This window comes from Myotis yumanensis, unplaced genomic scaffold (assembly GCF_028538775.1).
Source record: "Myotis yumanensis isolate MYYU_CA2020_CCGP unplaced genomic scaffold, mMyoYum1.0.hap1 SCAF_2, whole genome shotgun sequence".
Taxonomy (NCBI): Eukaryota; Metazoa; Chordata; class Mammalia; order Chiroptera; family Vespertilionidae; genus Myotis; species Myotis yumanensis.
Genome location: NW_027223753.1, coordinates 166723216 through 166740225, shown reverse-complemented (window position 1 = coordinate 166740225; position 17010 = coordinate 166723216). Strand labels below are relative to the sequence as shown.

The 17010-nt window shown below is 40.2% G+C and overlaps 1 protein-coding gene across 8 annotated transcripts in view; it reads right to left on the bottom strand.

The window, feature by feature from the left end:
* ATP13A5 (ATPase 13A5) overlaps window positions 1-17010 on the bottom strand; it is a 105297-nt gene that overhangs the window by 68009 nt on the left and 20278 nt on the right. For all 8 annotated transcript variants that reach the window (XM_070406552.1, XM_070406553.1, XM_070406557.1 and 5 more), the window contains exons 7-9: window positions 14692-14826; window positions 2837-2909; window positions 1766-1894 (exon numbers count right to left, since the gene is read on the bottom strand). In XM_070406552.1, coding sequence (XP_070262653.1) covers window positions 1766-1894; window positions 2837-2909; window positions 14692-14826 — 337 coding nt within the window. The remainder of the gene's footprint in view (window positions 1-1765; window positions 1895-2836; window positions 2910-14691; window positions 14827-17010) is intronic.

The window sequence follows — 17010 nt, the reverse complement described above, 5'->3', positions numbered from 1 at the left end:
TAGCTCTTTTTGAAGCAATGAATGAGAAAGCAATATTTCTGTTTTATGTGTCTCTGAGATTTACTTGTATTAGTACTTAAGTTATATAGATATTAATGCTGGTGACTTTAGTTTTTTAGAAACAGACCCTAGGAAAAGTCACTTACTATTTAAGGTGACTTTAGGTCAATTTTGCACATTTATTGAAGGAGAGTCTTGTTTACCATTTCTACTTCTCTGGAACTCTCTGAGTTTTCCTCAGAATCCAGGTGAGAACTCCACACTGAGTCAGACCCAGGCGAGTAAATACTGCTTTCCACCCTACCTTGTTTTTTCACAACCAGGCTCTCTGTCACCAATAAGGGAAGCCATTCCTCATGGGCAGGCTGCTGGGAAATGTGACAGTCACTGCCTTTGAGTGAGGAGGACAGTTCTTGGGCTTAAGGTTTGCACAGTGGGTACTATGGCAACATCCCGGATGAAGGATATGATTAACATGCAAACCTCATCACTGTCATTATAAGAAAGTTAGATTTCAGCACATTAAAGGGATATTTTGCAATTACACTGAATATATTTGTATTTACCACATTTTCTTCTCTCAATTTTAAATTAAGCAGACTCATTTTTAATTTGAAATCAGCTTGGGTTGAACAATTTAGGAATAGATAATGACTCCCTTTACATTTAGGTGATGTTAAAAAGTGTGTGTGCGTGTGTGTGTGTGTGTGTGTGTGTGTGTGTGTGTGTTTTCCTGTCTTTAGCAATTTGGAAACAGAAAAATGCAACAATTTGTAAGCACAAAAGACAAATAGTTTCTATTTCTGTTCTGCTGTAGAATTTCTTTTTCTATCATTAGGATGTTCTGTGTGTGTGTGTGTGTGTGTGTGTTTGCCTAAAGAATATTTTGCAAATAGTGCTTTACTAATTACACAAATTCAAGTGGACTTTACAAAATATAAATGAGAACAAGGACAGTTTAAATCATAACTAGAAAACTGGCTTTCTGTTCAGTGAGATCATCTAGAAATGACTCTAAAGAACAGACTATTGCTGGCCGGTGTTGCCCAGTGGATTGAAGCATCACCCCATGTACCAAGAGTTTACTGGTTCTATTCCCAGTCAGGACACATGCCTGGGTTGTGTGCTCGATCCCCAGTATGGGACATATAGGAGGCAGCCAATGGATGATGTTTCTCTCTACCATTGGTGTTTCCATCTCTCTCTTCCTTTCCCTTCTGCTCTCTTAAAAATAAATAAATAAATAAAAATAAACACATGTTTAAAGAACAGAACCGTTACACTGCCTTTCCCCAAAGGTACAACTCAGTCTCCTTCCCAGTGACACCTGGGACTCAGATTTCCGTCTACAGAGAGCAGGGCTGGATAAAATCTTTGCGCCCTGCCAGTTGTGAGAGTTGGTAGTTTTAGGTTGTGTTTTGTTTGGATAAAAATAAAAACCATTCTCATATTTATGAAGAGATTGTGCATCAAACAGTGTAGTGGCCCCACCCTCCTCAGAACCCAACTCATCCTGTTCACGCCACCCGTCAGGCAATTAATTAATCACGTGTTGTATTAGTTTTTTTTTTCTAGTTTTGTATTTCTCATGGCTTGATTCTTTTATTGTTAAATGTTTCCTATTTGCATATACTGTGTCTCCCTCACCCCTCTCTCACTGCTTAGCATGGGCCTGGTATAAGGCAGTGTGTATACACTGGTCTGCTTTGCTAACACTTGGCCTAGTTGTTGGACAGGAAAAAGAAGCTCCATGAGAGCTGCCTACCTGTGAGCATGCCTTCGTTCACCACACAGCTCCCGTCAATCAGAAGAGCATCACATGGCAATGAGCATTTTCCTGGTAGAATGAGGGCATCTCCAGGAACCAAGAGGCGGGATTCCAGCTCCTGCTCACCTACACAACAGCAGAGTTTCCATGACTAGCTGACCTTCTCCTGTTCTTACTTAAAAATGAAAGGGACTGCAAACTCATGTCAGCCTGTTGGCAACAACTACCCAGGGTGCTCACCTGCCCCAGCCCCTTTCCACTCAATCACAAATTCACAGGAACCATGACGACGGAATTGATTCCTGGGCCATAGCAAAGGACCAGCTCAGCAACAAGACCTCAGCTTGATCCGAGTATCTGGGACAGTGCTCTGCCCAGAGAAGTCATTCAAGGACATTGGTCAACAGAAAAGACTGCCTCTTTGCTGCTGCTTACCCTCTTTGGCTGAGTTCCTGACCCCCTGTGGCACACTCCTTCCTTTGAATGAGAATGAGTGTAAACCTTGCAGACAGCTTCTGCTGCCCCAGACACAGCTCCTCATTCCTCACAGAGAGCCACGGCCACCTCCCACTCCCCAGGCTAAGTCCAGAGCCAATGCCAGTGTCCAGCCAGCCATCGACAAGCTTCATTCAGGCTTGTGTTCTGGATAACAGATCAAAATGCCTGATGCAGGGTCTATTTGGAATAGTTAGTTAGGGAAATTAAAAAGCCATAGGAAGGCTTATCCAGTAATATTTAAATAACTGAGATATGAAGGGTAGAGGAAATCTGAAGCAACCCATACATGGGGTAAGAATGGTTTAATCTGGGCTGGGATGTGGATGAGCCATGCAAGGGTATAAAATTCAACAAGGTTCTCACTCTCAGAGTTCCTGCAGGTACAGGTCAGCATTTGTATGATCTTGCCTTCTTAAATTTTGCATCTCAGATGCCTTGTTTGCCTCACTTTAGCCCCAGTCCTGGGTTCAGTCAGAAAAGCCTTTTTCTCATGGACTAATAATAATAAATGAGACCGATTCCACCCTGAAATATTATCATGCTAACGATAGCAGAACACATTTCACTTACCTTTGCCTTTTACGGTGATTGTAACCTGGACTTTGTTGTGATCCTCCACAAGGTTGTGCAGCTTAACTGATTGCTACCAATAGAGAGTCAACGTTTCAATATTAGTCCACAAGGAAAGCATATAAGGAAACCAACATCTTCTCAATACAGTAAATGCCGAGGCTGCTGTCATAGCCAAACTAATTCTGAGCAAAGACTCGAGTTCAACTTTTGATGCTCCTGCTTCCCTCCCCCAACGCCTACTCTGCCCAACCCCCTTTCTGCAGAAGTAGATATGCTCATTGTTTTTATGCTATTTCAATCCCAGGAAAAATAATGCACAGCCACTGCCCTCACAGACCTAAGGCAAAGCACAAAAGCTTCACTTCTGGAGGATGTATGATTAGATTGGGGAAGAACGAGATCATAAACGGGTCTCTTCCCACTCTGTGCCTCTGTTTCCCTGTCTGCAAAACAACAACACTGAAGGTGACTTGTAAGTGGCTTTCCTTTGGAAGAGTCTGTGAATGCCTGGGTTGTGTTTTGATTGACCATGGAACGGTCATCCTCTCCTTTATGATGAGTGGGTTTTCACATCGGGGAAATCTGCAGAGTGGAGCCACACTGCTCTGTTGGAATCCCGATGCTGCCACTTATACGTTATTTAGCTTATTTAACTTTGTTTCCTTCATCTGAAAGTGGAGATGATTATACTGGGTATCTATTCTATAGGGTTGTTTTAGTTCACTGTTACCTTAATTATTCCTTTGGATAGTATTGACTACTGTGGCAAGAGCTCAAAGAGTGTTAATGATTAATGAGAAATTGTTTGTCTGAGTAGATCAGGTGGAAGAATTTGCTTGAGGTGGAAAAACTGAGATATGACCCTGTGCAAAGCAGTCCAGAGAAGTGGAGGCAGTATCTCTTAGGATAACTCAGGAGACAGGGAGGCAGAGGTGAGACTGCTATGCTGTCCACACAGTTTCCCACACCCACTGTAGGGGGCGCTGTCAGCTGGAGGGAGTGGGATGCTGCCTCAGCTGGGGCATCCCTGGAAGGCACTGCCCATCTCTGTATAGGTGTCAGTTACTTAGATACCAATAAGTAGAAGAGGTCTGAATAGTGTCAACAGTACTTAAACACAGCTTAAGCTAACTCAAATACAAACCCTTTCCTTTTAGATGTTAGAGCATATTATTTGTATCTGTTCTGTGGATGATTTTTGACATTACAAGTGTCACCAAGCTAAGACAAGCATTGCACACAATTATGCAACTTTACTCTTGAGAGAACATAATGAATTCTGTGTTAATATTTATATAGAACAATTTATTATTTACTTCAGTTATGCGTGAAAAGCTAAACTTCAATCATTTGGACCAATTGAGTGGAAGAAATTATATTACTGTCAGGCACATATTCATTTCCCTAACTTGACTTCCTGAGGCTTGCCTGTTGGGACATCCGCTTTAATGATTGATAACGGTGAGAAACTCAGCAGCAGTTCTGTGGCAAGAACACTGGATTCCATCAGGATTCCCCATTTGTGGACCAGGCTTCCCCACTACCAGCTATGTACCTGTATATCAGAAATGTCATCTTTTAAGTTATTTGTCTCCTCTGTAAACAAATGACATTGAATTGGACCACTTTCAAGCTCTAAATGGCATTATACTGATTAATTTTATATATCAGACATTTATTCAAAACCTCCAAGGCTTCATAAAAGGAATTCCCAGAGTATCTAAATGACTGAAATTATTATTATTTTTTAAACAGTTTAAAACGTTATGCAACTACTTTGTGACTGACACTGTTCTAAGCACTTGGAATATGGTACTTGATTTAAAAAATTTTTTAAGTAATTCTATAATGAAAATTTTATCTCCAATCCTATCTAATAAAAGAGTGATATGCAAATTAACCATCACTCCATCACAAAGATGGCGGTGGCCATGGAGCTGGAGCAAGCAGGAGGCTTGGTTGCCCCCGGCAATGGAGGAAGCCAAGCTTCCCGCCTGTCCTGCTGGCCCTCAGCTCTGCTCAAGGCTACAAAGTTTCAATTATAGAAGATAAATAAACCCCAGATACCTGCTTCCAGCCCGCGGGCATGGCCAGCCTGAAAATGGCCCTCAGTCCCTCATCCAGGCTGGCCACACTCCCACAGGGTGAGGGTCCCCACTGGGGGGCTTGATCAGCCTGCAAACAGCCATTAGCCCCTCACCCAGGCTGGCCAGGCACCCCAGCGGGACCCCCACCCTGATCAAGGACACCCTTCAGGGCAAACCAGCCAGCCCCCACCCATGCACCAGGCCTCTATCCTATATAATAAAAGGGTAATATGCAAACTGACCCTAACAGCAGAACTACTGGGAATGACTGGTCACTATGACACACACTGACCACCAGGGGGAAGACGCTCAATGCAGGAGATGCCCCCTAGTGGTCAGTGCGCTCCCACAGGGGGAGCTCTGCTCAGCCACAAGCCAGGCTGACGGCTGCCAGCACAGCGGTGGTGGCAGGAGCCTCTCCCACCTCCTCAGCAGCACTAAGGATGTCTGATTGCAGCTTAGGCCTGCTCTCCGCTGGCAAGTGGACATCCCCCAAGGGCTGCCGGGCTGCCAGAGGGATGTCTGACTGCCAGCTTAAGCCCGATCCCCTGGGAAGCGGGCCTAAGCCAGCAGGTGAACATCCCCCGAGGGGACCCAGACTGCGAGAGGGCACAGGCCAGGCTGAGGGACCCCCTGCCTCGAGTGCACAAATTTTTGTGCACCAGGCCTCTAGTGTACATATAACAAAACAAAAACAACAAAAAAAGGAGGATTTGAAAATGTTCAAGTAACTTGTCCACAATCATTTATTTACTAAGTATTAAGATTGACAATCTAACCCAGGTTTATCTAACTCAAAAGCCTTTTATGTTGTTGAATATATTTTCCTAAAGTGCTTGAAAATAGCTCTTTTTCTTTAAGAAGATAAATCCTTCATGATAAACTTTGTTAAGTTATTTTCTTGCTTAGTCAATGCCATGATAACTTCAACCTAGCTTAGGAGGGTGCTAATCAACACATTTGGAAGTGGTGAAGAATGCATTAAGAATTCTTGACTGTAATTCTCAAAACTCATTACGGCATAAAGTTGGGTTTGTATATGAGACTTAGCATTCTTCATAACCTGCCATGCTTCCATGGCTTTGCTCAAGCTATTCCCTAGAATGTTCATCACAGTTTTCTACTAGTAAACTCTTTCTAATTCTTCACATAAATCCCTGCTCAAATGTCACCTCCACTCCATAGTCCCTAACATCCCCAAGAAGAATTAATTGTTCTTCTCTCTGTGTTCCCACCTGTGCTAGTGTGCTAATCACATTCCATTATAGCCATCTGTCTTCTTGTCAGGCCTCCCCTGCGAGTCAGGCAGTTCAAAGAGGGGACCACACATTCACCTGTGTATCCCCTGAAGTCTCTCACATAGTAGGCCCTCAGCAAATATTTATTTAATAGGACTGGATTATTCTACTTCCCCAGCAAGCCTGGGATAAGATAATGTAAGCATCCTCTTTGAGCTAATGTGCTCAGAAACTCTACAAACACAGGTTTCTATGACAACCAACCAGCTAGGAGAAAGCAAGTGCTGTGATGCTTGCCATGATTTTGAAGCTCGCTGCCTGATTTTCATTAGGCCCCCTCTGGCTCTCTAGTCCCTGTTCAGTGGGACCAGAATCCGTTTCCAAGACTATTTGCATACTGTTATTATTCGGCATCTGTTGCTATGCATCGTCCTTGTGTTTGCTGTGGCTGGATTTCCTCCAGAGATAAGTAATGAGGGCATTAAATCAGGTATCTCTTAAGCCCAGCTCAGTCATGAATGAAGCAGTATGGGCCAGGCACTCTCAGCACTATTTCTAGCAGCCACCCATGGAGCCAGCAGTGGAGTATGCAATACAGTTCAATAGAAATACAGTGGAGTGCTGAGGTTTGCACTCAAACCTACACCAAATGTTAGAAAGGGGCTGCACAGTGTGTTTCTTGCTTTGACAAAGTATGCTTTCTCTGTGTGGCATGATTTAGGACTACAGTAGATGCAGGAAGACTCCTGTAAATACCCCCTCTTTTAATTTTTAAAGGCCCATATTTGTTCAGTATGATAGGGGATGGCATTAGATGCACCTTCTTTCATTCCTACCAACATCCTTCCCCAAATCTGCTTTTTGTTAATATATATATTGTTAATATATATATATTTGTTAATATATATATTGTTAATATATATATATATATAATATATATATTCAGTCATTTACTATCCCAGTGAAACTCATAGGTCTCTTTGAGATTTTGTCCAGTCAGTGGAATGGTGTGTTGTTCTTAACTTGGAGTCTGGAAATCTGGACTAAGGTCTACGGCATGAGCAAGTCAGTTCACCTCTCTGAATCCCCTGTCGCTCCTCTCAGGTGGTGGGAGGTATAACAATGCTATGCATATCATTTTGTTTGCCGTGCCCCGCATAAGCACATTCATTATGGATGCAGGAGCCCATTGCAAACTATAAAGTGCTAAACAGATATTGACTATTAAGGATTTATGATTTAAGCTGCAAAGATACAGTCTCAGGAAACTGGCCCATTTTGTATAGTGTTACAAGATGCCTTACAGGTTGGGTCAGATAAGCTTCTAGTAACAAATCCAACTGCTAATAGGATTAATGTCTTTTTAAAGAAATCTTCTTGCTTTACTGCCATCAAATCTGAAGTTCCCGTATTAGTCACTGTTTCGAGTAAAAGCATTTAGGAATTCTGTTCAAATGTAGAACCTGAATGTTTAAATTCCCTTAAGGATTTTAAAATAAATATTTTAAAAATTATAAATAGAAAAAAAGAGAATACCTAATTTTAGAAGAGAACATGTTTAGAAGCAGAACAGGAAAACCAGAAACCATAAAGAAAAGAAAAATATATTTCATTAGACACATTTTAAATAACCGACAAAAGTCAAGAAAAGAAAAATAGACTAAAAAATAAAACTTTTCCACATATATGATAAGTATAAAGAGGCAATAAATAGAAAATAATACAAATCTTTATCAGACAAAGAAAAATGTATCTCTTTTCACTAGTAATCAGAGAAATATAAACTAAAACATTAATGAAACAATTTTTAAAACACATATTAGATTAAAAAATTTTAAATATCCACATAAAATACCAAATGTTAGTGAAGATCTGGGGAAGTGAATACTCTCATATGCTGCTGATAGAATAATAAATTGTTTAATTTGGAATAAGCAACATCAGTATCTATTAGTATCCAAAATATACATATCTTCTTATTTAGCAAATGGGCTTTTGGTTGCTTTGCTTTAAAAAATGTAAACACTAATATGTAAGGATCAACTGTATTATAGTTATGTTTAATTCAAAATATTTGTGGTGAAAAAATTGGAGAGGAAATTCATTATTTTTCATAAATAAGAGAATGGTTGAGTAAATTATGGTATGGTACCATGAAATATCATGTCATTATTTTTAAACATGATCTAGAAGTATTTGCTTCCTTGGTGGATGGTCATTTTACATATTGTAAAGTGAAAAATGCAACTTCCAGATTGATATCCATAGTATGACCCTTCTTTAGTAATACAAATTAATACATAAATTAATCTCCATAGATTTCAGCGTATTTTATAGAGTAAAAAGAGTGAAGAAATATGTTAAACTGATAACAAATAGATAGGTGATGATGATGATAGATAGATAGATAGATAGATAAATAGATAGATAGATAGATAGATAGATAGATAGATAGATAGATAGATTTGAGATCTTAGTGCTTGAATTTGTCCTTTGGGGGATTTCCCTAAAACACCAGCTCTTATGCCTTTGGAATGCATAATAATCAGTTGTTAGGAAACAATTAAAAAGTGCAGATTCCTGTTAATACCCTGGATATTTTTATTTAATAGGTCAAGAACTTAGGTAATCTTGAGTAATTCCCTCACTGAAACATGAGTTTCTAGAGTAGAGAATCAAACCTATTTTTTTCTTTCTACAACCCTTCCCCTAACTTACACATACATTTCTAAATTTCTTTTTGGTTTCCTTAAAGAAAGGTAGACCTGAGTTCCAAATGAAGAAATGAACATTGTAAAAGGATTTTAAAAGAGAGACTGAAATTTGTCATAAACACATAGATGGGAAATGTATAGGACAAAAACAGTATCTAAGTCAAGAGAAATATGTGAAAACATTCTAGGAGACATAACAGATCCTTTACCTGGGACTCATTGACTGTAAGTAATTTTTAAATCTGGTTTAGGCAGAAGATGAGAATTTTTGAGGCTGCAGGGATGTCTTATGAACCTAAGGTAGGAAGTGCAGCCAAGTCTCCCAAGGGCTCTGAAGAGGAACAGGAAATGCCATGAGGAGCAGGTTACTCTTTCTGTCTCTGCTGGACTGTTCATTGCTCGCCTCTGTGTCTCATTGTATATTTTGTTCATTCTTTCACTCTCTTTCTCTGCTGAAGTTTTTTCTCCGTTTGTCCATACACAGGCATCAAGTGTGGCCACCCTGGTCCTGGCTATACATCATTTCTCAGATGATGTTTCTAATGCAGATGAACAGCAGCTTTAAGCCCTTATTTTATTTTTTAAAATATATTTTATTGATTTTCTACAGAGAAGAAGGGAGAGAGATAGAGAGTTAGAAACATCGATGAGAGAGAAACATCAATCGGCTGCCTCCTGCACATCTCCCACGGGGGATGTGCCCGCAACCCAGGTACATGCCCTTGACCGGAATCGAACCTGGGGCCTTTCAGTCCGTAGGCTGATGCTCTATCCACTGAGCCAAACCGGTTTTGGCTAAGCCCTTATTTTAACTTCTCAGGCAAAAAGACATGTTAGCATCACTCCTGCTGATGGATTGGATTCCAGTGGGTCAAGTGCTCCTGGTACCAACTGTGGCAGTGGAGGGATAGAGTCACATGGAACAAGCTAGTTGCAGGCTGCCACGGCTCAGGTGCACCCAGTCTTCAGAGAAGAGGAGTGAAGGTGGAGCACTTTCCCCATAACATGTGCACTTCCTCCCATCTCTGTCAGAGACTAGGAGGCTGGAGGGAGTAACCAAATTCTTGGGTTCAGCCTGTGGTAAAGTCCTCTGTACTTTATGTCCTTGGGTTCCATGAGCTATGATGCATATTTATACTATAGATCCCTTTTGTGATTAAGATAATTTAAGTGGATTTCTATTATGTGCACACTACCTGAGTGAGTAGTTTATCTGGATAGTTAGTCCAACATCTAACAAGATCCTACAGGAGTTGACTCAAGTTGACTCAAGTCTGCAACACATTTTTTTCTTTCTACAACCCTTCCCCTAACTTACACATACATTTCTAAATTTCTTAACTTGGAGTCTGGATTAAGGTAATTTAAAAGGGTAAAGCATGTATTTTCATGCTTTTGCTCGAATGCTCCCAGGTCTCCAGGGGCTAGAAAGTTTCTTATTGTTTTAAAGTTTTGTGGGGGGGTTTTGGCTTTTTTTGCATTCCTTATTGGTGGCTGTGGCGAAATGAGTCCTAAAGAAGTGGGACCTAATAAAACAGAGTTTCACCTCCACCCTTTACAGCTGAGAAAAGTGAGCCCGGGAAGGAGAAGAGAGTCCCTAGAGTCACAAGATGAATGAGTCACTGGTCATTGGAAGCCCTGTGTATGCTGCTTCCTTGTTCAAGTTAAGTATAGGGCTCCTCCCTTCAATCTCTGTGCCCCCTCCCATCTTCCCATCACTTACCTCTCCACTCCAGAAATAATAATAAAAATAGCAACAGCAACAGCAGTGATAACAAGAACTAACAACATGTGTTCAGTGCCCACAGTGTATGGGAACATAAGTTCTTCACACACACACACACACACACACACACACACACACACTCATCTTATAGATGAGGAAGCTGATTATTAAAGTTTCAAGTAACAAATAGTGTCAAGTAACACAAATAGTAAGGGGGAGGTTCTTTTTATATATTGTTAATCCTCACAGAGGATATTTTTTCTCTTTAATTTTTAGAGAGAATGGAAGAAGGGGAGAGGTAGGAAAGAGAGGATTCATCATTCAGTCTCACAAATCCTAAGCCGAGGCCAGGGATTGAACCTGCAACCCAGGTACATGCCTTTACTAGGAATCAAACCCGTGACCCTTCCATGGGCAGGATGATACTCTAACCACTAAGAAACACTGATCTCCATGCTAAAAGTCCTCAGCGTATTCTGTATTTTTTCTCAGGACCCTGAGATGGTTGGTGATTATCTGTTCTGTTTGTGGTATGCAGGTGTCTTTCCAGCAGAATGAAGCACATTGAGAGAACTGTACTCACTAATGTTTGACTTAAGCCAGAAAGCACATGAGTGACTTGCAGGTATCAAATTAGATATTCTATTAAAACAAAGATTTCTCAAAAACCAGTAACTAGACATTTGATTTGGAGGCTTCACATTTCATACCTTTACCAAATGACAAAAATAAAAGTTTAAAACACTATAATTCCCTACTGTGGCTGAGCAGAATGTATCCGGTCTTTTATTGTCCTGGTATGTATTTTCATGCTTTTGCTCAAATGCTCAGAGTTTTTACCAGGACAGTCTCTCTGCCCCTGACTTGATAGCCAGACAGAAAGGATTTGTAACCATCAAAGGGAGGTTACTGGTCACTGTTAATATTTTTGTGATTTAAATTAGTTCATGAAGGAAAACACTCAGTTACTCATTCAAAAAAGGAAATAAACAAAAACAAACAATCAAAGCAAAGCTCTTCTGGTCCTCACTTTCTAGCTCAAAGTAGCTCCATTCATTTAACCTTTCATTTTTATGTCCTGTTTTCTAATTCTTTAAATACATATTGCTTTTCTCTTACTTCTCATCAAACACTTAATAATTCAAAATGTGTAGCACTGAACACCAGATAAAAAGCCAATATTAGCCCTAACCGGTTTGGCTTGGTGGATAGAGCATTGGCCTGTGGACTGAAGGGTCCCAGGTTCAATTCCGGTCAAGGGCATGTACCTTGGTTGCAGGCACATCCCCAGTAGGAGGTGTGTAGGAGGCAGCTGACCAATGTTTCTCTCCCTCTGATGTTTCTATCCCTCTCTCTTCCTCTCTGTAAAAAAAAAATCAATAAAAAATATATATTTTTAAAAAGGCAATATTAGACCTAATATGTGTTGAGTGACTGAAACAGAGTAGGAATAAGGTCTCTTTCCATTAGGCATGTTCCAATGCCTCCACATCTGCCTCACTAATACTTGGCCAGAGTTTACTCTGCTGACAGCTAGAATTCATTCTCCTATGGTGATGTTTAACGTCATTGTCGGCTATGGTGCTACTTCAGAAAGGGTTTTGTGCTAAGGAAATAATGTATATGCAGTAGAATTGCATTTTGTGAAAAGCCAGGAGCTCAGCCTGTCACCAACCCACTTTATGATCTGGGTCAAGCTCCCTGTATCTTAGTTTCCTCCTCTCTAGATGAAGACTGAAGTTTGAGACTGGATGGTTTCAACAGTTCAACAGAGTTAACAAGGTGACACAAGTATCATTGCTCATCATGTCTAAAGAGCTTATTCTACTGTCAGGCTTTTGAAAATATACAACAAATACAGTTAGATATTCCTTCGGGGTTGCTTCATGATTCAGTTTGATGAATTCTAAACAAAGGAGTAAAACATTTTCTAGAAAGATGCTATAGAAATCTGACACTTGGAGGAGCTGTGGAGTTATCCTATATAATAAAGAGCTAATATGCAAGTGGTCATCATGCCCTCACACCATCATGCCATAACAGCTCAGACACTCAACTCTGGGGAGAGAGGAATGGGGACCAGCCAGGCACAAATGAGCTCTCAAGAGAGGAATGGGGACCAGCCAGGCTGCGGCCCGGGAGAGGGGCAAGCCGCACTCCCACAGTCCCTTGCTGCTGTGGCCAGCCCAGGCAAAACCAGCCTGGGTCCTGGGTACCTGTGGCCGGCCAGAGGGAGGGAAGCCCAGGTCCTGATGCCTGCGACCAGCTGGAGGAGGGAATCCTGGGTCCTGGGTGCAGGCAAGGCAGAAGTGGTTAGGGGAGATCAGGCCAGCGAGGGAGAAGTTAGGGGCAATCAGGCAGGCAGAGGGATTAAGGGTGATCAGGCAGGCGAGTGGTTAGGAGCCAGATTTCGAGAGGCAATTGGACATCCCTCGAGGGGTCCTGGATTCGAGAGGGTGCAGGCCAGGCTGAGAGACCCCTCCTCCTCTTCCTCCCCCATACATGAATTTCATGCACCAAGCCTCTAGCACAGCGGTTCTCAACGTGTGGGTATTGACCCCTTTGGGGGTTGAATGACCCTTTCACAAGGGTTGCCTAAGACCATCGGAAAACACATATACAATTACATATTGTTTTTGTGATTAATCACTATGCTTTAATTATGTTCAATTTATAATAATGAAATTGGGGGTCACCACAACATGAGGAACTGTATTAAAGGGTTGTAGCATTAGGAAGGCTAAGAAACACTGCTCTAGTAACTGGTAATAGTCAGCTAATACTATTTCAAAATATGTTATGTCATTTATAAAACTGACTTTTTAAAAAGGAAGATTTTAAATGGTTATAAGGTACACAGAGATGGTGAGGGAGAGGAAGAGGTCATAAACTGTGAACTTACCATCACCAATGAGAAGTGTTTGCATTACTCAGGGATCTAGGAATTAGCAGGGCAGCCTATGAGGGGCTTCAGGCATAAGGGAAATGTAAAGCTCTGAAAAACCATGTTCTGATAAAGAATGTGCTTGCATGGAAAACACAAAGCTCCTAGTGAAGACTAAATTGGAGTCCACCTTGGGAGAACATTTAGTCACAAAGGAAAATAGCGTGTTTTACAGCATGAAGGACACATTGAAATACTGAATTAAAAGAGCTCAAATAAAAAGGGTTTGGAGGCAGATGAATGCATGTGGCACTGCCATATTCCATTTCCAACTGTCCCAACCAGGGACTTTTGGGAAATATGGACATGGCATAAGTAGGGATTTCCCTCTCTTCAACTGAGATCATGAGCCCTGAAGGGAGATATACCTGAAGCTGCTGTGGCCATCTTTGCCACTGTATGGAGAGTCTCTGTCTGAGTGTAAAGACCACATATTGTAAAACATTATTTCTTAAACCATGATTTACAGAAAAATGACCACATGCTTGAGGGTTAGGACGATATCAAATTATTATAAAAAGTTCGTAAATGCCTACTCTTGAGTTCTGTAGTACTTGTTGAATCACACACAAATAACGAATAGTTTGCAGACTAGCCCCAGTCCACAGACCATACTTTGAGTAGCATTCTGGTAAGGCAGGGTGAAGAGATAAAGAGAAACAGATTCCTATTCATTGTTTGAATACTGTATCTGGATCTATCTAAATACAAACAACCCTAAAATGGCTTAAGTGAGTTGCTTAATTTAGCTCGTTGGGTTTCTGTCACTACAGACTTGAAGCAGTCTTTATTAAAACACACAGCTAGGATGCTGCCAATCATTCTTTCTAAAACCATTGCTGGCATCATTAATCCATCACAGCATTCTTTCCCATAATATTCAGACACAGCATCAAAGTTCTTCTAAATATAGTGCTCAATGCAGTCTTTAGACGATAATCAGAGTTTCCAAAGTCATTTAAACCTACCTAGTATTCCTGAAGCCCTCCTCCTGAGATCTTACACTTAGTAAATCCTTGCTTTTTTCTTTGTTTTGGCATATGTTTAACAAAGCAAGTCCTCACTGTCAATGCAAATTTCATGTACTTTGCTTCTCATATAGCCAGAAAGTAAATAGAATCCAACTGTGAATTCAGTTCTTACCTGTCGCAAATCATACACAGTTAAGACAATGGAGATAACAGACAAGATGATGATGGCGACAGAGTATTCTATGTAACCTTGAGACATCCACAAAGTCAAGGTAAAGGCTTGGAACACATAAAATGGATTTAAAACCTGCAGGTACAAAAATAACAATTAAGTCACTTATAGTTAAGATGATGTCATTTCTTTATAGAGTTGTATTTCCCATTTTTTATAGCATCCAACAATATCTATTATTTCAAAATGCACTTAGAACTCCATTAATTTCGGTGGAGGCAATGTCAAGAACATAGAATGTAATAAGGTGGAAACAAATTATTTTAAGCACTCAAAGGCATGGCCACAAATTGATCATTCTTATTATTTTGAATTTTCAAAAATACATTACCAATATCAAACTTCAACAATTTACATTTTTAAACATATTTACCCATAGTGGTGGAGAAACTGGATTTAGTCTCATTTTTAAACAAACTTCATTTTGAACATTTTTCCTGCAGGGTTTTTTTCCCCCCACGTTATCATATGCTATAGATTTAATCAAACAGTGTAATGAAAATTAAAAATTCCAATTTTACCCGGACATTTTAAAATAACCTTCTCTTATGTTACAGATCTTAGAAAGATCCTCTGAGAGCCAGTCAAGTCAGCATAGGCCTTCCCTTAAACAGGAGAAGCAGTGAAGAAAAAGGTCTTATCCAAGTCTGCAGTAAAAACCAGGGGCAGATTGCATTGCCAGCCCCAAAGCTAGATATCTATGCAGGTTTATTTTAGTAATACATTCAACTACATTTCCTGCTGATTTCTCTATTAATGATAGTAGCAGAGCAACCTGATGGGGCGGTGCTAGAGATGGTCCCATGACACACACAAGTAGTGAGAATTAAAGAGCCCTTCTGATCAAAGCAAGGATTCTTTTCTTGGTGAAGCACTCTTTATGATGATTTTAAATTAGATGAAATACCTAAAACCAGTGCCATTCTTCCTTACCTCTATTTTCCATAGTTCTCTAATATGTTAATTACACTTCTACTTTAGTCCTAAAAATGAACTGATATCTGGTTAAGAAGTGAATAGGCTGTACCTTAAGAGTTTCTTAAGCCCATAGGTATATTTTGTACATTAGAAAAGCTTTTGTTCCTTAATGGTTCTTATTATTTCTATTGCACAATGACTTTTTTTGTTTACAAATTATAGCTTTTCTGGTTGCTTGGCATAAAATGTTCTAATTGTAGATTATGCATTAATGATAATATGGTTTTCAGTTTATACAAACTCAGTAGAAAATTTGTTAAATACTCCTCGTTAAATACCATCATAATTAATGTAGTTCTCTTATTCAATATTGTTTTGAAACCAAATGTGAGAAAAACAGTTTTACCTGCTTTTTTTTTCTATTAAAGACCTGGTAAATAGGTGCCAGAAAAATACTAGCACTTCTTTCAAAATAGATCAATTGACACCTGGGAGAGTGTTTGGCAATTTGAAAATGTACTTGAATAAGAAGTTTAAGAAGCAGCCTGTTTTTCCAGAGTGGCAGAGTCTGTGTATACGTGGGGACATGGGATAAATGGGAAATCTCTGTACTTTCCACTTCATTTTGCTGTGAACCTAAGGCAGGGGTGGGCAACCCTTGGCACGCGTGCCAAATATGGCACGCCTGTAACTTTTGCTGGCACGCGAAACCCTCTCTTATAATCTTCTATTTACAATTTTTTTCTTAATATCGACTTTTTTATTTTTCAGATAAATTCAGTGTAGGTGCATCTTAGATAAATAAATAATTTTACATAACAAGTTATCTTAAAGACCATAGACATGGATTGACGAGAGGGGAAGAGCAATTTCTATGCCTCGGTCTTAACTCTCCCTGCCTTCCTAGATCCGACCAGTGTTTTGGTTTCATCCACATACGTTTGTGAACCTTTGTTCTCAGTGATGAATTTTGTTAAGTCTCCTAATAGGAGTAGCCTGACGGAGGAGAGAAGAGAAGAGAAGAGGAGAGGAGAGGAGAGGAGAGGAGAGGAGAGGAGAGGAGAGGAGAGGAGAGGAGAGGAGAGGAGAGGAGAGGAGAAGAGAAGAGAAGAGAAGAGAAGAGAAGAGAAGAGAAGAGAAGAGAAGAGAAGAGAAGAGAAGAGAAGAGAAGAGAAGAGAAGAGAAGAGAAAAAAAAGGTTTATTGTGATGGTTCATTTTATGTGTAACTTGGCTAAGCTATAGTGCTCAGACCCTAGACCAGATGTTTCTGTGAAGGTATTTTGCAGATGTGATTAACCTTTACAATCAGTTGACTTTAAGTATGTGAGATTGCCCTTGAT